Here is a 22,657-nt window from a genome sequence, read left to right on the forward strand (position 1 = left end):
TTTAATCTAGTCATCTACTTTTGGGCATTTGGGCTGCTTCCATGTTTTTCCAATTGTAAATAAAGCAGCAATAAACATGGGGTGCAAGTATCTTTTTGAATCAGTGTTTTTGTGTCTTTTGGGTAGATAGCTATAAGTGGGATTTCTGGATCATATGGAAGCTACATTTTTAGCAGTTTGAGGAACCTCCAAGCAGTTTTCCATAGTGGTTGTACTAGTTTGTATTCCCACCAGCAGTGCAGGAGAGTTCCTTTTTCTCCACATCCTCGCCGAAATTTGTTGTTGCTAGTTGTTTGAAGATGTGCCATTCTGACTGGGGTGAGGTGGTATCTCATTGTGGTTTTAATTTGCATCTCCCTTATTACAAGTGATGTTGAACATTTCTTCATATGCTTGTTGGCCAAAAAGATAAGTTTTTTTTTAACCTCTTTATATTTTAGGGTCTGAAGCCAGCTTAACCATTTGACCTCAGTTCCAAGTACTTGGTAATTTTAAAAATACAACAAAATAAAATGTAAAAAGTCTGCACTCCAGACCCGCTTTTCTGGTTTTTGGGCATCCCTTCCACTCTGCTTCATCACTTCCACACAGAAGAAGGGCCCTCCTGGGTGGCACAATGGGGTAGAGCGCAGCACTGCAAGCTAGCTGCAGCTGCCTTGGTGCGTTCGATCCCTGCCCCCTGGAAGTGATCCACTTCAGTTTCTGGTGAATCCTCTCACCACCCCTGCGCCTCGGGCCTATAACCCAGTTCTGTGAGCATAAAAAAAAAAAAACAAAACCTTACTTTAAAAAAAAAAAAGAAAGGCCATTGCAGGTTTATTGTGGGGTTGTTTTGTTTGTGTCAACTGATAATTTCTTTTTTGTTTTGTTTTTTATTTCAGGTATAAGCTCCCCCCGCCCCCATAGGTAGTCTCTTGCTGCACAATGCTGTTGACTTCTTAGACTTTTAAAGGCATAAACCTCAGTTGCTTTCCCGTTGGTTAAACAGAAGGAAAAGAATTTTATTGACCAACAAATACTTTAGCAATGAAAGGCCACGGGCCCTCCCTGGTGGCGCAGTGGGTTAAAGCGCAGCACTATGAAGCTATCCACAGCCACTGCAGCACGAGTTCAATACTCTACCAGGGAGGGGACCCACATGGAGTGGCAGACCTCTCCTGACCCACCTGCTGCTCCCCTCAGCAGTTTATTTTAGTAGATCTGACTGTTCTGCTCCCCTCTCTGTCACTGGTGAATCCTCTCCCCGCCCCTCCTCCCCACCTCTGGCCTGTATTCCAGTTCTTACATGCCTAAATAAGTACATCTTAAGAAAAAATGAGAGATCACTATTATGTTTCAGTAGTTCCTTTGCTGACTCTGGAATAGAATCAATGTAAATGAACAGAATTAATGAATACTATCAAGAGGCTTAAACAGTGGAATCAAGAGCTTTCTCCCACCTTTGTGTGGGTCCTGACAACCAAACCAGCAAAGAAGAAGCTGGGACCGTAGAGGTAAAGGATTTTCTATGTGCCTAAGGGTTTATGGGTTTGTAGTCCCTTGTAATGGAGAAATGGATTTGTTTTTCTTCTCTATTCTTGGCTGTAATGAATAGCACCCATTATGGGGTCAGTAACTTCTTTTACTTCCTTTATTTCTGCTTTAAACTGTGACATTGCTTAAGCTTTCTGGCCTTGCACTCGGCTCTGATCCTTATCAAATAGTGTTGCTATTATTGTGTCCTGATCTTGAGGTTGATTGGCGCTTGGGTTGATTGGTGTAGAATTCTCTCCTCTAGAAGCATAGGCCAGATACTAGAAATACGACTATTTGCTAGCTTGGGTGTCAGTAAGCAGCCTCCCATTCTTTTGTAAATTTTAGGATGGGAGCAAGGGAGATGGTTTACCAGTTAATCTACTACGTTCTTGATGAAAAAACTTAACTATTATCTTGTTTAATCTTAGCCTGGTAATAATTAGTAGTAGGATCCCACAGTGGTGAGACTTTGGTCTTTTGACTAGTTCAAGACAAATTCTGAGTTTCACATTCATGTCCCCTTTATATGTTGGGGTCAGCCTTTTCCCCAAATAAGGTGCTAAAACACAGTAATGAGCCTTGACTCCTGTAAGAAGCTCGTGAAGAGCCCGCAAGGAAGCTGCCTTGGTGGGGTTATCCCACAAGCATGTGTCTCATCTCCTCTATGCTGGTGGCAAAACTGACTTATTCAAAAAAGAGAAGTAGAAAAAGGAAGGAAATTAGTGTTCATTGAATGTCTGAAACTTGCCAGATGTTATACCCTTTGTTCATATTGTCTCTGTGGGGTTGATGTTATCTCCATTTTTTAGAACCAAGAAAATGCTTCGAGCTATATAGCTAATAGTAGTGGTACAGAAATTCCAATCAGTCTTGTCTACGAAGATTTGCTCTTTTCACTGTGCAGTCTTTGGGCAATCTGCTCACAAATATCTTTCCCATTCATTATACCTATTAGCATATTGGAAAACTACTGGCCTCTGTTGAGACTAAGCCCTGGTCACACCTCATTGTTAATTAGTTGAAATAGTTCTGTCATGTAATCGTTTAATCATTAGCACTCAGGTTATGAATATTTTGATCTCCAGCCCATCATTATGAGATTCCAGTTGTACTTAATGACTTCCATCCACCCTTAGTACAAGTAGTATTTGTTAAGCAACTATAATCTGTCACTAGCACAGTGTGTTAATTGAATTACCCCTATCCTTAAAGAGCTTAATCTCTGGAAGTGGGGATACAAACACAAAATAGATGTGATTTTTGATGCTAATTGAAATACAGGTGCTTTGGAGTGCAGAAGAGTAAAGCCCACGTGTGCATGTATGTGTGTGTGTGTGTTCTGAAAGGGTTTCCATAAAAAGCTGTTTGACTGGATCTGAAAGTAAGAATTATGGGGGTGGAGGTAGAAAGCCACATAGACAGAATGACATGTAGAAAAGGGCACTAGCAAGAAGCCTTCATGCCAGATTCAAGAAACTCCACAGCCTCAGGTGGATCAGAAAATTCTGAAGCTGGAGAAGTGGTAGATGACCAAGGAAAGTAAAATGGTGAGCCTTGGTAGGAAGGCGACTAAACAGGGTAAGTGATATGACTAAATTCTTCCTGCCTTGGAGATTGGTAGGGAGTAAGGCCAGAGGCAGGAAACCCTGTTAAAAGCCTGTTACAGCAGTCTAGGTAAGAGACAACAATAGCTGAAGTAGATTGATGGTTGTGAACAGAAAAAACTGCAAAATTGAAGAAAAATTTAGGAGGTGGAATGCTTGCAGTTGTGGAGTTATGAAGCAGGAAGATGTTGTCAGGATGACTCCAGATTTATGGTTTAGCAAAGATAGGAGGAATAGAAGGAGAGAAAGGGAAGGGAGGTTAGGTCTGGAGTGGAAAAAAAAAAAAAAGACTAAGCAGCAGGATGAAATTTTTTTTTTAAAGAGTTGTTTATTTGTACATACTAGAACTGGGGTATAGGCCAGAGGTGCACAGGTGTGTGTGTGTGTGTGTGTGTGTCTGTGTGTGTGTGTGAAAGGATTCACCAGAGACAGAGTGGGGAGCAGAACAGGCAGATCCATTGAAATACATTGCTGAGGGCCGCAGTGACTGGGACAGGAGAGGTCTGCTGTGCCATGTGAGTCACTTCCCTGGCCAGGGACCAAACTCTTGCTGCATCTACTGCTGGCAGCCTCACAGTACTGTGCTTTAACCCCTGGCACCACCAGGGCGAGGCAAACATAAGGCTTTTTTTTTTAAACTGTGAGTTTGATGCTGTACTTTGTTGAGTGTGAGCAAACAGCTACATGGTAATGGAAACTTGAGAGAATGAGTCAGAACTCTAGCATGGGACAAGAGGGTCAAAAAGGTGATAATGGGAGAGTATTGAGGAGGAAGAGAATGTGATCAGTAACTGCTAAGATGAGACATTAGTTCATCTTCTCGAGTGCTGGAAATCTGGGATGTTAGCAGCCTTAGGATAGAGAGGAAGACCAGGGATACAATCAAAGCGTAGGGAAATAAAGAAGTGATCAGGAAGCTACAGGGTATTGTGACAGGGAGGGTCTTGAGACTACAATTGGAGGGAGGGTCAGGCTACAATTGGGTAGCCTGAGCCACAGCAGAGATGCTTTTCTCACTTGGTGGTAGGGGATGATCTGGAAGCAGTCTCGCAACCCTCTGATGTGAGGAGCTACCTTTCAGAGCAATTTGTGGGGGAAGTAGCATTCCTGGGGAGTCAGTTTTCGATTAAGTAGGAAGTAGAAGACTCTGAGGATGTGGGTAGTTAAATAACCACAGAATAAGGTTCAAGATGGTTTGTGGGGATGGGCGATGCTTAGTACAGGTGGTTGATGGAGAGTAAACCTATATAGGGATGAGAGTGTGGGTCCAGTAATGAGAAGAGGTATTTGATATGAGCAGTGACAAAAAAGATTATAGAAATATGACATGGTGGATTCCCTGACTATAAAATTGCCAACAAGTAAGCTCCAAAATCAAGAATTCATAGATATTTGAAAATTTAACACAGTAAAGGAAGCATACCCAATCAAAAGTGAAATGATAAATATATAGGGGTAACTAGTTATCTGTTTGGAAAAAAATTAAATCTTTACCAAACACAAAAGTAAATTCCAGGTGGATTAAACATTTAAAGAGAAAAGGTATGCCATAAGGCTTCCAAATGGGAAGGGGAGGGTGAGAATAAAGTGGGACTATGGAGGAGGACCATGGCCACTTTCACTTACAGTAACTATACCTGAAGGGGGAGACCTGTACTTCCAAAATATTAATAATAATGACCAATGGTACTTGGTTAAAAATATAAATTAAGAAAATATTCAAAGGAATATTCAAAGGAAACTATTCATATAATTTCAGGGTACAGGAGGTCTTTCTAAGCAAGCATATAAAGAGACCCATAAAAAAGAAAGATGGACAGGTCTGCCCTGATGGCTCAGGAGTTAAAGACAGTGCTAGCAAGCAATTGCCAGCCATTAGGACATGAGATCGATCCCCAGCAGATCTCTTCTGTCTCGCCCACTCCTCCCCCGCAGCAGTGTACTTCAGTACATCAGCTTCTGCTCCACACTCTGGCGAATACTCTCACCACCCCCATCTCTGACCTACACCCCAGTTCTTGTATACATAAATAAATAAATCTTGGGAAACAAAGATGAATAGATGTAACTACATACATAAAAATCGAAGCAAAAGAAACGGTTAAGGTTGAAAAGTAAAGAACAAAATGGGGCAACTCTTTGTAGCCTTAAAAGGAAAGGTTAAATTCTCAAAGGAGCTCTACAAATCAATACAAGAAAATTAATTAAAAAAAAAAAAAGAGGGCCCTCCCTGGTGGCGCAGCGGGTTGAAGCACAGCACTGAGACTCTAAAGCCGCTTCCGCATGAGTTCGATTCCCGCCTGCCCCGGAGGTGACCACATGGCGTGGCAGACCTCTCCTCACCCGCCCGCTGCTCCCCTCAGCAGTGTACTTCGTCGATCTGCCTGTTCTGTTCCCCGCTCTGTCTCTGGTGAAGCCTCTCACCGCCCCTGAGACTCTGGCCTGTACCCCAGTTCTGTATGCAACAATAAATAAATCTTTAAAAAAAAAAAAAAAAGAGTAACGAATATGTCCAGTAAATGCAAAGCAGTATTTAAATTTGGTCATTACTAAAGAAAATACAAGTTCAAAAACTTTTTATGTGCAGGCAGGCACAGATGAAAAAGAATTGCGATGGCCTAGTTTTGGATGGGCCCATGAATATTGGTTTGAATATAAATCAGCATAGTAATTTGTAAGAGAAATGTGGCATTGCTACAACCAAGAATTGTCATTTCTTTGGCTTGACATTTCCATCTCTAGGAATTTTCCTATGAAAAGCTCTCACAATTGCTTAAAAAAAGAAGACACACACAGATGTTTATTTACTAGAGCATTGTTTATTATAATCTCAAAAACTTAGAAGCATTTCCAACTCGAGGGTTTTTTACAGTTATCCAGCAGAGAATTTATAAGAGTCTGAATTAAGGCATTGACCCAGTGGGGGCTGGAAGATGGTATTAAGAGATAGTTATGAGACTTAATTGGTCTTTCTTTTTTCACTGTGGTAATCTCACTGCTTAGCAGTGTTTGACACATGGTAGAAAGTCTACATATTCTGAGAGAATAAATTTGTGGATCTATTCAAAAAGGTTGGCTAACTAGAGGTTTCCAACCTGGGTAAAGTAGTAGATGATGCTATTATCAAACGGAGAAAGAAGATCAGCCAGGAAGAGGACTGAAAAGTTAGTTCAGTTTGGCTTTAAGATTCAAAGTATTTTTGAGACATTTGAGTGAAGGTGTATGGGCCCTAAGCTCCTGAGGAAGAATGGGACGGAAAGGTAGATTGCATTAACTCATTTAATATTCCAGTAGCCCAACAAGGTAGGTACTTAGTGATCTCTGCTTCACGAATGAGGAAATTACAGTTCCAAAAGGGAAAATAACTTGTCCCAGAGTCCCATGACTAGAAAAGATTGGAACTCAGATCTGACTTTGGAGTTCAATACCTAACGATCTCAGCTCTATTCCCTCTAGAGTTTTCCTCCGACCAGAAGGTGAGAGAAAAAAATGACTAGGTGAGATGCTGTGCAGTTGAGACAGAAAGTCTTCAAGCACTTTCATGCTGATGAAGACTTTAGAAAAAGAGAAATCATTTATTTAAGAGGATCCTGAGCAAAGATTCAGGATACCCTTTCCACTGACCTGAGAGGAGGAGAAGGTAAAGATGAGGTGCATGTTGCAGATGTTTTTGTTAGGAAGGAAAAGGAAAGGTAGAGGTGGATGGAAGTTCTCTTCTGATTGTCCACTGATCCCCCTCAGGCTGGCAAGGAATGAAGTGAAGATGAGAGAGGCTGAGTACAGACAGGAAATAGAAGGTTCTCAGTACTGGCATATGGAGAAAGTATAACAGTGGCACCTTGATAGAAGAAGGGTCTGAGATCCATATGCAGAGCTGATCTGTCTGTGATGAATGAGGCAAAAGCATGCTTAAGAAGGGGACCATGGGTAGAAAACTAATATTCTGACAAGGGGCTTGAGGGTGAAGTGCCAAAAATTTTTTTTAATTCCTTTTTTAAAGATTTAAAGATTTATTTATTTATGTATACAGAGCTAGGGTACAGGCCAGAGGTGCAGGGGCGGCGAGAGGATTCACCAGAGACAGAAAGGGGAGCAGAACAGGCAGACGGATGAAGTACACTGCTGAGGGGAGCAGCGGGCGGGGTCAGGAGAAGTCTGCTGTGCCATGTGGGTCACCTCCAGGGCAGGGGATCGAACTCACACTGAAACAGCTGCTCCAGCTTGCAGTGCTGCATTCTAACCCCTTGTGCCACCACGGAGGGCCCCTCCCCAATTTTTTTTTTTTTATTATAAACACTTCTGTATCATTTGAATCATTTATTTTCAACTCTCTAAACAAACAAGCACAAACTTTAAAGCAGGGGCATGCAGGAGCCATGGAACTGTTACAAGGCAGTGAGAAGGGCACCCCAGGGCACCCCTAGACCCCCAAACCTGCCTGCTTTAAATGGGTTCTGCCGTCTGCAGCATCAAGACAAAACATACAAAACCTTTAATGGAAAGGAACTCTAATACAATCAGTGTGCAATACAGAAAAGACAAAAATATAGTTTCTAAATCAAACACCTGAAGTTACCTGTCCCCTCGTGGGTAAGTCCACCCAAAGGGATTGGCCCAAAGCAAGGCCTGACAGCCCACCACAAGACTAAAGCACCTTGTGGCGGGGACTCATAGAAAAGGGTCAGAAATGGCCAGACAAGTCTGGGAGGAAAAGAGCAAAATCAAAATCAAGATAAACGCTGCCATAGTAAACCTCCCTACAGGGCTGTCACCCACATGTTTCACCCAGTCCAGAGCCAAGAAACAAGACAAAGCTTCTTCACATGACTCTCTGCTTCCTGTGCCTCCTTCAGGTCTCCTCTGGCTCTCCATCCAGTCTCCTTTCTCCTCTAACTCCAGATTCTTCTCCTCCCTGCTCAGCTCCACCCTCCTTTGGGTGGGGCAGGGAACCTGGAACCTCCTCTTTTCCTAGGGACCACCCGTTACAGAACTAGGAGGCTGTGGTCTTGGAGTGGAGGCCCTGGGATCTGTGATTATTCCTTGGCATCACCAGATATTGGCTTTGAAGAGCAGCAGTTGGAATCTGTCCCAACCTGCCATTGTTTACAGGGGAGGAAGTGGGAACCCTGAGACTCACTTAACTTGGCAGCCATAGAACCAGAACTAACCTTTCCTGACTCCCCAGCTCACGGCTGTGTTTTGCACACTGCTTCCTGAGCACACTGGCTTCAGAATTTCCTGCTGTCCCCCCCTGGGCTCATGATGAGTATCCCAGGAGATTGCTGACTGGTTGGGCTATTTGCCATCCTGGCTCCTCACTCCTGAGTTCTTCTCAGTGCTGGCTGTGGGTGTCTGGGCACTGGCCTGTTTCCTGCCTATTTCCTGCTCTCTTCTGCATAGCAACTGGGGGGTGGGGTGGAAACCACAATGATGGTATTCTGTTTACATCCTTTTAAATGACCCAGTGTCCCTCTGTTTTGCCAGTGCTCACATCTCTCCCCCCCCCCTTCTCTTCTTAGCAGTACCCTGGGCCCTGTTTTTTTATCTGCCCAGACCCATATGAGTCCCTGAGGGGCACTTAGGACTGGAATCTTCATAAAATTGAAGGCAGGAAGTGGGGGAAGGGTGAGCCCTTAAATTAGGGCTATTTTTCTAGAAATAAGGTCCTTTCATTTTCTTCAGATCTTTAAAGGCGTTTTCAAAGTAATTTCTTTAAAGGACTATAAATTTAGGGATTGGTGTGCAGGTGTGGTTTAGAAAAACAAAAATGTTAACAACAAAAAAATGATTTTTTTTTTTTAATCTCCTAAGTGGCATTTCAGATAAATCTGCTGCGCTAGCAGCCTTTCTTGTCATCAGGCAGTTGCCTGTGGATTTGTTGTGATTTCTCCTCAGTTTGGTAGTCTGAGGCCTAGGGAATTAATGCTAAATCTCAGGACTTCTGCTCTCTTTTCCTTTTGTTTTTTTAAAAAATAGATTTCTATTTATTTATGCATAAAAGAATTGGCGTGTAAGCTAGAGGTGGGGGTGGTTGAGAGGATTCACCAGAAGCAGTGTGGGGAGCAGAACTGAAATACACTGCTGAGGGGAGCAGTGGGTGAGCAGGAGAGGTCTGCTGCACAGTGGGTCTCCTCCCTGGCTAGATGGAACTCAGGTCTAAGTAGCTTGATAGTGTGGAGACCCCTAAGCCACAGGGAGCCCCCCCCTTGCCCTCTTTTCAATGACCACTGTGGAAGATATGTGGATAAGCTCTGCAGAGGCATCTGCAGGGGTGATAAGAGCAGTTTCTCCTTGATCTGTGGGGATGCGGAAGCATATAGTTCTCTTCACCCTATCCCTCTGTTAAGCCTTCCCTGGTCTTTGGGATCTGACCTGTTCTATAGCACAAAGGAAATCTGGACACCTGAGCTAACAAGAAGCAGGTTTAATGCACTGGTGCTGATTCAGCACATTTGCCTCCCAAGGCTGAGCCCCATCTGTAGGAAGTCAAGGGCTTATATATACTTTTATTTCTACAAAGTTCCGGGAGGGTTTGCATTGGTAGCTGTACATGGTGAGATATGACATGACTACATTCTAAGAAGTGAGTCATATAATGGCATATCAAGGGTAAGTAAAGCGTCAGTCATGGAACACACCCCCCCCCCCTTCCAGGTCCAGCCTGCCTCATAACAGTGCATGGTCTAATTTAAAGCAAGATTCATATCAGGGACTGAGTTGCATGCCAGGAACTGAGCAGAAGGTTCTTACTAAGATTCCCAGTCTGCTTATCTCAGGTCGTCATGCATCAGACCTGCCTGCATGGGTTGCTTGGGATGACCTGACAGATTCTGGTTTGAGAGTGGGGTCTGCCCTGAAAGTTTGGTTGTCTTTCATGCTGGGGATGAGTTTTTAAGGTCCAGAATGGAGTTGTGAGTTGGTCTGGTCCAAACTAGTTTAATATTCCTTTTCCCTGCAGGATTTAGGCTGGCATTTGTATGAGGATACAGGATTTTTATTAGGAGTGAAAGGAATATGCTTGTGGTGATTAAAAAAATAGGCTCACTTCAGAGCAGATCTCAGAGCTGAGATTCAGGAAGTCTGAGCCGGCTTCCTTGAGATGGCTCAACTCTCTTGGGTTCATTCTGTCTAGAAACATAGTATTTGAGATTCCAACTAGGTTTTGAATTCTCTCTCCCTGCCTTCTGCCAGTCCCTTCTGTCGCTGACTAGTTCTGTGGGAAGTCCTGGGTGTTGTCACAATGGGGATGCATGAGGCTCCAGAAAAGAATAGAGGGGAGGAATTCAGTGAGGTTCAGGCTTGAGGCAGTAGAGCCAGAACCACCCTGAAGGTCACAAAGAAGAAATGGTAACAGGGGAAAGAGACTTTGCATTAGTTTTTGAGTTTGGCGCTTTTTCCTACACAGACTGGAATCTGTAGAACTATATTCGACTGTATGTTGGCTCACACAGCGTGGCTTTCCACTGCTGGTCAGAAATCCACCTCTTCCTGTTTGGGAAGAGGAGAAAGGTGAGCAGAACAAGCAGGTTGCCCTGTACCTTCCCTGGGGCACCAGCTGGGGCATCGCAGGCAACCCCTGCACAGGAGACCTCCTGACAGGAGACCCTCCTGACAGGAGACCCTCCTGACAGGAGACCTTCCTGAAGTGCTACTTAAAGTGCCAGTCTGCAGTAAGTTGAAAGACATGCACACCAGAGTATAAAACTGTGCCCTTCTTCAGGAAAATATTGTCATATTAAAAATGTAGAACTGAACACTGTTTACTCTGACGTGATTGATTTACATTCTAGCAACATATAAATGTCCTACCTAGGTGCTGGTAGCAGATCATTCACACTGTGTTTACCCTGTTCTTGCAGAAAAAAAGAAAGTAAGAGAGAAGTCATTTCTGATTATCTATGTGGCCACTCCTGATTGTGAACAACTTCCTTCATTGGAGTCAGTGGAGAATTGTAAGTACCTCTTTGTTTCTTTTTCCAGAAGAGCATGCACTCCTCTGGAGCTCCAGCTCTAGATGGCTGGTACTAGGCCTGGAATCCTTCATGACTGAGGACTGACGGTCCCCAAGTGCCAAGAGCCATAGAAGGCGAGGGTTTTTTTTTTTATGCTCTAGTTATATCTGAAGGTTGAGTCCCATAGGACACCAGCCTTCTGGACTGTATATAATTCCACTGCCAATTTAGGAATAGGTGTGCTTTCCTCATTTTTCTCTAAAAGACTGACATTGTGGACCAAGGGGCTTTGGTCATTTGTACTGAGATTGAAGCCAGGTCCTTAGTCCCCTGAGGGCCTCCTGCCTTCCTTGAGCAGCAGTATTTGGGAACTTCTCAGTCTCCAAAGTAAACATGCCATTTCCTCTCATTTTTGGATAAAGTTGCTGCAGCCTGTAGACAGAAGGAAAAGAAGGGGATGACAAAGGCCTTGGAGACATCATAACCTGCACTTAGCCCTCCAAGTGTTCCTGGCCTCTTTGTCAATAGGAGATGTCATGCTTTCAGCTAACATTGAATGGGATTCATGTTTCTGAAGGGGAAAACTGTCCCTTAAGGCAGGTGGTGCTTTGCAGAGTACTGTGCTCCAGCCTGATCCTCCTCTCACACCACTTCCAGGGCCTACAGAGACACTCTGGCCCCAGGTTGATTGACCTGCTGCTATTTGTTTCTATGGATATCTCCTCTTTGAAAGATTTTTTTTTTGAAAAATGGTCACATTATTATACTGAATATATTATCTATAATGTGAGAATAGAAATTTTTAACTAAATGGGGGTCATTTCTGTCACTTCAGACACCCTGACTATAAATGATGAGCAGTGTCTCCTCCTGTCTGAGACTGTCTGGGGAGCCCTCCGAGGTAAGCAGAGGCCTGATGTGGGGAGGGAGGGAGAGAAAGAGAGAGATAGCAATGCTGACAGAGACAGAGAATGGATGATGGTGGAGGTGGGAGGACAGGCCTGGGCCCAAATATCTGACTTTAGGAAATTTTCTTTCTGGAAACCAGCTGGACTGTTTCCCCATCTCCCTGCTGGGGGTGTTTTCCTCACAACTGTCCCTAGAAGTTGAGAGGTTTTAACCTGTACAGCAGCAGAAGCTCTGAGAAGCAGTGGGAGAGCCGGAAGCTACTGCTCAGGGTCTAGTAGGGGCAGGACACAGACACAGACACTGCCTGCCCAGCTCTCATGAAAGACTATTAATAGGAAAGTTTCTTTAAAATGGAAAACTTTATCAAAAACAATATGTAAATGTCCCCCCAAAGGTAAACAAAATATATAAAACTACATTGCTTATAGAGCAAAATGAGGGCTTTAGTAGCTAACAGGTGATAGACCTGTGCCCTTCCTCTTAGTTAACTGAAAAGATAATGTTCCCTAGATATAGATTTAGTCAAATAACTCTACTCCTTTCTGCTGGTGAATGATGAAGGGATCTCTCTGCTCCTCTACAACCTCCCTTAAGTTTTTGAGAAACGGCATAGCAGCCATGTCCCCCCACCCCAAATTTGCACCTTTTATGCAGATGCTAATGGTTGATCAGATTGGGGAAGGAGGTGATCTGGGACTTCAGAACCTTGGGTGTCAAAATCAGAGCGGAGATGAACCCAGACAGTATCCATGCAATCAGCCCCGGTTGAGATGCTGCAGTCTCACGGAATCTTTCAGTCTGAAAGCGTGGGACTCTGGGAATCCTTCACAGGGCTTCTGCTGGGCTCTAGCTGCTGAGAGCATGTAAGGTTCTGGCCTCCACATGCCTCCTATGGATCTCGGAGGCAGAACAGGCAGTCCCAGGGCAGCTGCTGCCTCCACCCCTCAGTTCCTAATGGTGAGGATTCTTGTTAAGCTCTGAAGAGCAAAAGCGATGGATCCCTGTCTTCTGTGTCCTGACCAGGCTCCTTGGAAACTCAAGCTTATACTCACTTCCTCACAGTTTAATATAGAAGAAGTGAAGGAGCAACACTTTCCATGACTTGTGATGGGCATGACCCATGGAAAACCTTAATGTTCTTGTGAGTTCAAGGCTTAGGAAATAGAGATAAGAGGGTTTTGAGGGTTAGCTAAGAGAGGCACTAATACTGCCATCTCTTCAAATAAAATATAAAATAAAAATAAGTACTGGCTTTCCTTTCCCCAGTTCATAAGTGTTGAGAGTCATCAAGTCCATGTAACCCTCACTTTCACGTGTGCCCAAGCAGTATGCTCTGCCATGTGGGGGCCTCCCAAAGGGATGCATCTTTTTTCTTACCTCCCTGTCTTTGCTTTGCCTCCCCACTTCCTTCAGGTCTGGAGACCTTTAGCCAACTCATTTGGAGGGCACCTCAGGGCACGGTGAGTGTGGCCCCTCAAAGGGGCCCTTTTTAAATCTCTGGGGTTTGCTCCCAATGTCGAGAGTTATGGAAATAGCATTAGACAGAGTCCTTGTGGCTCAAAGATGACCTCAAGGGAAGAGCCTAGTTGGTCGATTTGGCCTGTTTAGAATGGATATAGCTTAGTTCCGCTGAGTCATTATTCAGTAATGATCTTGAGATCACACTGCTTTGAAAAAGATAAACATTAACAGTCAGTGAAAACCCATGATTTGTAGACCAGGTGGTGTTAGGGCAACTCTATTTGGCTGCCTTGGGACAGGTACTTGCTGGTGGGTGCTGACGTATGACCACTGAGGTGAGTGTGGGCACTTAAGAGCTAGTTAGCTTGCTACAGGGTGTCTGTAGTTAGTCCCAGGTGGATTTAAGAGTCTTGTCATCAGTCCAACCCTCCATCCTCACAGTAAATTCCTTTTGAGTCCTAACTTCTTCCATGTTTGGCCCTCACAGTTCTTTATCAATAAGACGGAGATTGAGGATTTTCCCCGCTTTCCCCACCGGGGCTTGTTGTTGGACACATCTCGCCATTACCTGCCTCTGACCAGCATCCTGGACACTCTGGTACCCACACCTTATGGCCTTCTTTGCCCTTAAGGTTATGGGATATTGGGACTAAGGGTAGACGAGGTACTATGTTCCTAAAGAATTACAGAGACAATGTATGTAACTTTGTGTGCCTCTAGGAGAAAAAAATGACCTGCTGCCAGACTCAAAAAAATAACAAGAGTGATTTAAGGCTTCCTCTGGTTACTGTGGGCCAGTATCGAGACTCTCTTCCTGGGATATAAAAAGTGGTCTGGGAAATTGACTTCTTTGATCTAGCAGAGCTAACTTTAGTTTGCTCGGGATGAGGTTGTATAGTAGAGACATTAAAAAAAAGCCTTAACTGCGGAAGTTCCAAACCTAGAGTTTGGTGGATGGTCTCATGTGACAGTTACCAACTCAGCTTGGGTCTCTATTTTTTCCTTTGCTCTTCTGGTAGAACCAAAGAAGTAAACAAATCCCTTCTAAAAATCATGGATCATTGGGCTACTTCATTCATGACAGACCTCACAGTTTGTATAAAAATAAACCAGATGACCTAAAACAAGAGGAACCCTTAGTCTTTGACTATTTGGGGGCTTTTGGAATAACCCAGGGTACCATATAACTGAGCCCTCCTCGGTGTGGCTAGATCTTCTCTCAGAAAGAGGGGATTCTGCATTGTTGGCCATCGTTGAATGTGCTCTGCAAAAAAGAAGAAATGTGCTAGGTCTTCTCTCCAAGTCAGGTGCCTCTGGGTAAGATTTGCTAGAGAAACTGTCTAAACAGCAACTAGGCATCTGAAGCAAGTTGAGCCTGTTGTGGTGCAGGGAACAACCTGCCAGCTTGTCCAGCTTCCCATGTTAGAGGCTAAAACAAGACTGCTGAGTTCAAATTGTATGCTCTGGCCTACAGGATGTCATGGCCTACAATAAATTCAATGTCTTCCACTGGCATATGGTTGATGACTCCTCCTTCCCATATGAGAGCTTCACCTTTCCAGAGCTCACCAGAAAGGTATGTTTGCACTCTGCCCAGACCAAGTGGTTGAGTCTGGCTGGCTGTGACACTGCTGGCCCTTATTGTGATCAGCCAGTTTTAGGGACACTCTAACCTAGCAGAAAGGCAGCACTGGATTTAGATTCAGGAGACTTTAAGTCCAAACTTTGCCTTAATTTGCTCTGTGACCTTCAGGAAATAATCTCTCCTGATTTCATTTTCTTTTTATTTGGGCTGATGCCTGCTTTGTTCATTTCACTGACATTATAATACTCAGGTGAAACAGTACATGTGATAGTTTGAGAAAATGATAATAAAGTTCCATGAAGATGATCCCTGATAGCAAAAGACTGTGTGTAGATTTTCTAGAGAGTCCTGGAGGTATTTAAAGTATCCTCTACCCTGCTAGCCTTTGGGAAATGAGATCCTGATGGTGTCTGTGTCTTTTAGGGGTCCTACAACCCTATCACCCACATCTACACAGCACAAGATGTGAAGGAGGTGATTGAGTATGCACGACTTCGGGGTATCCGTGTGTTGACAGAGTTTGACACTCCTGGCCACACTCTCTCCTGGGGACAAGGTGAGGATAATGTCTGGGGTTGGAGGGAGTCCACTGATCCCCTTCTGGGGTACTTCAAGACACTAGATCTTGAATGTGGTGCACCCCAGCCTTAGTTCCTGCAAGAATGTTTTCCATCAACTTCTTTCACCTGGGCATTTAGATAGGCAGAACTTCCTTTGAGCAAAGGAGGCCATTTATTACTGTTTTTTTTTTTTTTTTTAAAGATTCATTTATTTATACATACAAAAACTGGGGTACTGGCCAAAGGTGCAGGGGGTGAGAAAATTCACCAGAGACAGAGTGGGGAAAAAATAGGCAGATTGACTGAAGTATACTGCTGAAGGGAGCAGCAGGTGAGACAGGAGAAGTCTGCCACAGCATGTGGGTCACCTCCCTGCTGGGAATCGAACTCCTGCTGCAGTGGCTGCAGTTAGCTTCATAGTGCTGCACTTTAACCCATTGCTCCACCGGGGTGGGAGGGGCACACATTTATTACTATTAAAATATGGGCAGATTTTCTCAGATGTCCCTGTCTTAATGCCCTGCAGGGTGTGCCTTAGAAGGGAAGAGAGTTTTTGCCACTTTGGCTGCTTTAGGTTCTCTCACCGAAATTCTGCCTAAAGGTGATAAGAGGAGAGCAGTATTGGGAGTCTCAAGGCAGCTGTGTGTGCTGACTGTGGTGGGGCCCAGCCTCTGTCCATGATTGTGCAGATATTTGTATTTCTTTGATTGTGACTAAATGCTCATAATTACCAGTGTCTGTGAGTGCCTAAAGTGCCTGTGTGGGTAAGGTGTATGAACATAATCATCTTACTTTGTGTGACATCACGTCTTTCTGTGTATGACTCTGCACACAGGTCTGTATATTTGTGACATGTGTGCGGTTCTCTGTTGACCTAGGCGTCCCTGGACTGTTGACTCCTTGCTATCATGGATCTCAGCCCTCTGGGACCTTTGGACCTGTGAATCCCATTCTCAACAATACCTATGAATTCATGAACACATTCTTCTTGGAGATCAGCTCTGTCTTCCCAGATTTTTATATTCACCTTGGAGGAGATGAGGTTGACTTCACATGTTGGTATGAACCCACAGATCTTCCTATCTTAGGCAGGTGAACTGCTTAGTCAGAGTAGATGTTAGCTCCCAAGAGACTGCCTGTCTCAGGTGTTCCCCAGGAGCTAAAGCTCAGCAATTTCTCTCAGTGCATGTGGTGCAGCTTTGGGTCCTTCCTATGCCCACTGACAGGGAGACCCTACTTGATTTTAGCAAGGCTGTGAGTATAAAATTCTCCCTTCTGCCTGAATTATCCTCAAAATGCTTATGGGAAAAACCAGCCCTGGACATAGCTCCCTCTTGGAAAAGTCCAGTAGTGGAAGAAACAATCATGCTTTTTTTTTTTTTTTTAAAGATTTATTTATTTGTGCATACAGAACTGGGGTACAGGCCAGAGGCTCAGGGGCGGAGAGAGGCTTCATCAGAGACAGAGCAGGGAGCCGAACAGGCAGATCGACGAAGTACACTGCTGAGGGGAGCAGCGGGCGGGTCAGGAGAGGTCTGCCATGCCACGTGGTCACCTTCGGGGCAGGCGGGGATCGAACTCATGCGGAAGTGGCCCCAGCTTCTTAGTGCTGTGCTCTAACCCGCTGCGCCACCAGGGAGGGCCGAAACAATCGTGCTTTTGAAGGTTACAATAGTTCAGTTGAAATGTTAAGATACAGTTGAATTTGAGATTAATAAATTGCAGTGCCTGATTAGTATTAAGTTGTAAGGTCCACATATTCAGGTCCAGTTAACTTAAGGAAGTTGCAGGGTTTCTTAGACAAGTGAGCATGGGTGTGGACTTGAGGAAATCCTTTGACTTCTTCCAGATGTGGAGGAGGGGACAAAAATTCCAGGAAGAATGTTGATATTACACAACAAGGGAACTACAGCAGCTAACACATAGCAACTTGTGTCCAGCTGCTGGCATAAAGAATAACTCTTAGGGGAGAAGCAGAATACATGCTAGAAAGGGACATCAACATCCTGTGTGTAAGCACCCAAGCCAAGACTCAGAATCACATGTACAATGATGGATAAATGTTCTCTTCTAGCGTTTGACCTCCAAGCCCTTCAAGGACAGACTTATCCCAGCTTATGTCAGTGGCCCCATTCATATAGCTTTGTTCATCCACAACTTCCATATCTGGTGCTTCTAAGCTTCTCAGCTGATTGGTTTATTAGGTGAAAATAGGGAAAGTTTTGGGAGGTCAAGTGGCTATCCTCAGGCTTTGAAGTTTGAGGATACTGAAAGAATTAATCTTCACTTTCTCTTGTGATTCAGGAAGTCCAACCCAGATGTCCAGGCCTTTATGAAGGAGAGAGGCTTTGGTGATGACTTCAAGCAGCTGGAGTCCTACTATATCCAGAGGTGAGGAAAGGAGGGAGGGTTGGGCATGGTCTCTGGGGGGTCACCTCCTGTGGGATCCTCACTTTTTATACTAGGGCCACCTCCTCCTTGACCATTTCCTGGACCTCCAAAGAGGTCCTTTTGTTTTACCATCTTTGTCTTGGAGTGGTCAATTCCCAACTTGGAAAAGCATTGCTCACTTAGGAATAAACCCCCTAACCGAGCTCAACCCCTAGAGCACTGGCCCCATCAGCACAGAGCCTGTTCTGAACTGAGCAGGCACTTTCTTTATTCTCCAGGCTGCTGGACATTGTCTCTGCCTATGGCAAGGGCTACGTGGTGTGGCAGGAAGTGTTTGATAATAAAGTCAAGGTGAGCCAGGGGCAGAGAGAGAAGGAGCCACCTGCAGTACCTCCCTCTGGTCTCTCAGCCCTTCCGTGGTCTCTGCATGAATTCCTAGTCTGGATTCGGCCATATCTCCCCTCAAAAGGTTGTGGAACTGTGGCTGTCAGAGCCCCTGTCTACTTTCCCTTGCTACATTGATCAAGCCACTAGGCTACTCTGTATTCCTGGGGTGGGGTGGGTTTTCTTTTCTAACTAGGCTCTTCCAGTTTGTGGTACCAGGGTACCCTTCTCATGTGGTACTGTTCAGTAAGACCCCACCTTCCTGCCACATGCAGGAACTCTGTAGGGGCCTTGACCCATCCTCAGAAACATCTAGAGACTAAGGTACAGTAACTTCTATTGGGTCTCCCCTCCCATTTGTCTCTTTAGCTCATAGCCAGTATTAATATCTAAATGTGGACAAGGAGGAGCAGAAGGGCTAGGGGAAGAAACTGCAGGTAGTTTCTTACAACCTATGGAGTCCTTGGCCTCTGTGCTGGGCTAGGAGCTCAATGGTTAGGAATCACAGAGAACTACTTGGCTGCTAAGGAATATAGAGGCATAACCCCTGGCAGAGGCTACCTTCCTAAGGGAATCTTATGCAGCTACATACTGTTACTGCCCTTTGAACTTTTGTGACAGATACGACCAGATACAATTGTCCAGGTGTGGAGAGAAGAGATACCGGTGAACTACCTGAAAGAACTGAAACTGATCACCAAGGCAGGCTACCGGGCCCTGCTTTCTGCCCCCTGGTACCTGAACCGCATAACTTATGGCCCTGATTGGCAGGAAATCTATATGGTGGAGCCATTGGCATTTGAAGGTGAAAGCAGGGAAGAGGCTGGGGCAGAGGGTGGGAAGGTCTGGGCTAGACACTTTAGGTTTGGAGACAAAATGACCTTCCTGAGAAGGGGGCTCCCTTGGGATGGTGACTGAGGGGAAACCTTAGAGTTACCCCACCGCCAACAGCAGCCTATTGATCGTTGTCACTCAGGTACTTCTAAGCAGAAGGAGCTGGTGATTGGTGGAGAGGCATGTATGTGGGGGGAGTATGTGGACAGCACAAACCTGGTCCCCAGGCTCTGGTAAGGCTTCTCTGGAGATGTGGAGGGTGGGTCTTGTGGACATGGGGCAGGGATTCTCCCTTACCAGCTCAATCCTCTCCAGACACCCAGACTAGCCCCTTATTCAGGCCTGAGAGAGAGGGGGCATTGCAGTCATCCTCCCACCTAGCTTCTACTTGCCAGATAGAAGAAAGCCTATTAGATATGGCAGAGAAGACTTTAACCCCACTTTACAGAAAGACACACAGCTGATGAGCTCAGGATCCAGCACTGAAGTTGTAGCTCCTAAAAGACTTTCCCTTACTCCTTCAGCAACTTCACCAAGCTCGATTGGGTGTAGAATTTAATTTAAGAATACCACCAATTCATGATGCTATTAAACCTACTGTGGCTCCTATATCTTTGGAAGATGTGGGCAGTGGAGTCATGGCCCACATTTTAATGAAGATGGAGCCGAACCCTAGAAGTCCCCGGGAGCGCTCCAGCCAGGCTGTTGTTCCATACGCTGTGTCATCTTCATCCCTTGACCCTGAGCCGGCCTAGTGCCTGAACAAAAGGCAGTCACTTGTGGGTGTCCATCTGCCCTGTAGGGAGTACAGGACCTAACTTGGTGCTCACCCTCTTTCCTCCAGGCCCAGAGGAGGGGCTGTAGCCGAGAGGCTATGGAGCAACAAGTTTGTGACTGACTTGGATTTTGCCTTTAAGCGTTTGACAAACTTTCGCTGTGAGCTGCTGAGGTAAGTAGCCCTGGGGCCTTTCCATGGGGTGTGGGCTGGTCAAAGGAAGGGACCTCTTACCCACCAGACAAGAATGCTAACAATGGCTACACGTACAGAGGCTTCTGTGTGGCAAGCACTGTGCTCAGCCCTGTACAGGTGTCATTTCTTCGAATCTTTATTACTCTTCTCTGAGGCAGATACAGTTTAGTCCACATTTTAAAGAAAGGCACATGAGGCATAGAGAAGTTAATTGACTTGCCCCAGAATTGCTCAGAATCAGAATTTGAACAAGGCTGACTGCAGTCTGCATATTAGGCTATGGCTGTGCTTTCAAATGGACTCTCACAACACCTGTTGGATGTGGGTCCTAATTTTCCTGACCAGGTCATTCATCGGCTAGGTCTGGTGCAGAGCAGAGTCCTGACTGCTGGCCAACTGTGGTGGGTCTAAGCCTCAAGTGTCTGTGATTCATTGGGAGACTTTGAGCTCCTTCCTATCACTAACCATGTTGCCTGTTTGGAAAATAAAGGAGGCAGGCCTAGCGGTCCCTTCAGGAGAGTGGTCAAGTCTTGGAACTTATGAAACTGAGGCTTCCGGACAGGACATCTTGCTCATATCCTGTGCATGAACTGGATAGTACCTCAGTCTGTAACTGCCACTGCACTTAACAGCATCTCAGTCATGAAGGGGGCTCATGGGCCCAGAGCACTGGCCTCTAGCTCTTTTCCAAGTGGACTGAGTTATTTGGGCTTGGGAGATATCCTGGAAGATTAGAAACAGAGAAGTGTTCCCCCAAGTTCCTGGTGTTCCTATAGAATGCAAATTCCTGCCAACAGCCTAAGCAAGAATCTCTGGAAGTGAGGTCCCCGAGTCACTTTGGTATACTGTGACAGCTTGAGACCCATGGACAGGAAAGAGGGGAGACTGTTGGTTGTGGTAAAGAAGGTACTGCTGACTCCCATCTGAAGCATTCTGATTCTTTATATCCTCTTGCAGGCGAGGTGTCCAGGCCCAGCCCCTCGGTGTAGGCTTTTGTGAAGAGGAGTTTGAACACACCTGAGCGAGCAGCCTCAGGCCAAGGAGGTACTGGCCCTAGGAGAGTGAGAGTGGGGCCAGGCTTCTATTGCACCCCGCCCGGGCCATGGAGCCCCTTGCCTGCATGCCCTGTGCCTGGAGAGAAGGGGGCTAGTGCTGGTGCTGGCGTCCAATAAAGAGTGATATACCATTTTTCTATAATGAACATGGATTACCTGTGTTTAAAAAAGTGACTGCCTGGGATGGGGGAGCTGTGTGGCCTGGCCTTCTGCCCCTGAGTGATGGGCTTAGAGGGGCCCAGTATGTGCCTCCAAAGAGAAGTTAGGAGCAGAGGGTGGGAATGAAGCCCACAGTAGTCCTCTTCTTGCCCTACTCAGCCTCTGAGGTATGTGGTGCCTCCTACCTCTGTAGTCCAGACAGGCCCCATTCTCAGTCTGGTCAGTCCCCTCAAAGGGCCAGTTAAGCCTCAAAAAAAGTGTCTGTATATGAAATAAGAGATTTTAGGGCACAGAGAAGTTCTGGGCAGTTACATGGGCTCCAGACCCAACTTGGTCACAATACAGCCACTCCCCCATACATACCTTCACACGTCCCTTTCCTAGAGCTTGTCTTTTACTTTGAGCTGCTTGTCACTTCAATTTCATGTGGCCATTATTTAAATTTTATTGAATGCATATGTGGTCTTAACACCTCTATACTTGGTTCCTAGAGGCCCTGGTTAATCCCCTAAAGCACTAGCAAATTTCACCCCCTCCTCCCACCTATTTTCATAACAATAACACTTCAAATTTTATGACACAGGGCCCTCCCTGGTGGTGCAGTGGGTTAAAGTGCAGCACTATGAAGCTATCACAGCCACTGCAGCATGAGTGGGGGAGCTGACCCACATGGGGCAGCAGACCTCTCCTGACCCACCCGCTACTCCCCTCAGCAGTGTATTTCAGTACATCTTTGCCTGTTCTGCTCCCCACTCTGTGGTGAATCCTCTCACCTGTTCACCCCTGGCCTGTACTCCAGTTATGTATGTATAAATAAGTAAATCTTTTTTATATTATTTTAAAGGTTTTTTTGTTGTTGTTTTTTTAAGACTTATTTGTGCATACAAAACTGAGGTACAGGCCAGAGGCTCAGGGGTGGTGAGAGGCTTCACCAGAGACAGAGTGGGGAGCAGAACAGGCCGACTGACGAAGTACACTGCTGAGGGGAGCAGCGGGAGGGTCAGGAGAGGTCTTACACGCCATGTGGTCACCTCCCAGGCAGGCGGGAATTGAACTCATGCGGAAGTGGCCCCAGCTTCTCAGTGCAGTGCTCTAACCCGCTGCGCCATCAGGGAGGGCCCAATAAATCTTATTTTAAAAAATTGATGAGAAGAGCTGAGACGATGACAGGACCCCTGAGGGAGCAAGAGAGGAAGGAGTGGCTCTGGAAGAGGTTTCTGTGCTTGTGGAGTATAACCTAGGAGAAATAGCTCACTGTGCACCTGGACTGCCCCCTGG

At 45.5% G+C, this 22,657-nt stretch overlaps 1 protein-coding gene across 1 annotated transcript in view; it reads left to right on the plus strand.

Moving 5' to 3' along the window:
• The window catches only part of HEXA (hexosaminidase A (alpha polypeptide)), a 25,008-nt gene extending 3,642 nt beyond the window's left edge, over nucleotides 1-21,366 (plus strand). The window contains exons 2-14 of the mRNA XM_004687501.2: nucleotides 10,979-11,071; nucleotides 11,907-11,972; nucleotides 13,394-13,440; nucleotides 13,929-14,039; nucleotides 14,916-15,017; nucleotides 15,450-15,582; nucleotides 16,465-16,645; nucleotides 17,891-17,977; nucleotides 18,256-18,328; nucleotides 18,983-19,166; nucleotides 19,338-19,428; nucleotides 20,040-20,144; nucleotides 21,123-21,366. Of these exons, the coding sequence (XP_004687558.1) occupies nucleotides 10,979-11,071; nucleotides 11,907-11,972; nucleotides 13,394-13,440; nucleotides 13,929-14,039; nucleotides 14,916-15,017; nucleotides 15,450-15,582; nucleotides 16,465-16,645; nucleotides 17,891-17,977; nucleotides 18,256-18,328; nucleotides 18,983-19,166; nucleotides 19,338-19,428; nucleotides 20,040-20,144; nucleotides 21,123-21,186 (1,337 nt within the window). The 3' untranslated portion in view covers nucleotides 21,187-21,366. The remainder of the gene's footprint in view (nucleotides 1-10,978; nucleotides 11,072-11,906; nucleotides 11,973-13,393; nucleotides 13,441-13,928; nucleotides 14,040-14,915; nucleotides 15,018-15,449; nucleotides 15,583-16,464; nucleotides 16,646-17,890; nucleotides 17,978-18,255; nucleotides 18,329-18,982; nucleotides 19,167-19,337; nucleotides 19,429-20,039; nucleotides 20,145-21,122) is intronic.
• The last annotated feature ends 1,291 nt before the right edge of the window (nucleotides 21,367-22,657 follow it).

This window comes from Condylura cristata, unplaced genomic scaffold (genome assembly GCF_000260355.1).
Source record: "Condylura cristata isolate star-nosed mole 26May11 unplaced genomic scaffold, ConCri1.0 scaffold00023, whole genome shotgun sequence".
Taxonomy (NCBI): Eukaryota; Metazoa; Chordata; class Mammalia; order Eulipotyphla; family Talpidae; genus Condylura; species Condylura cristata.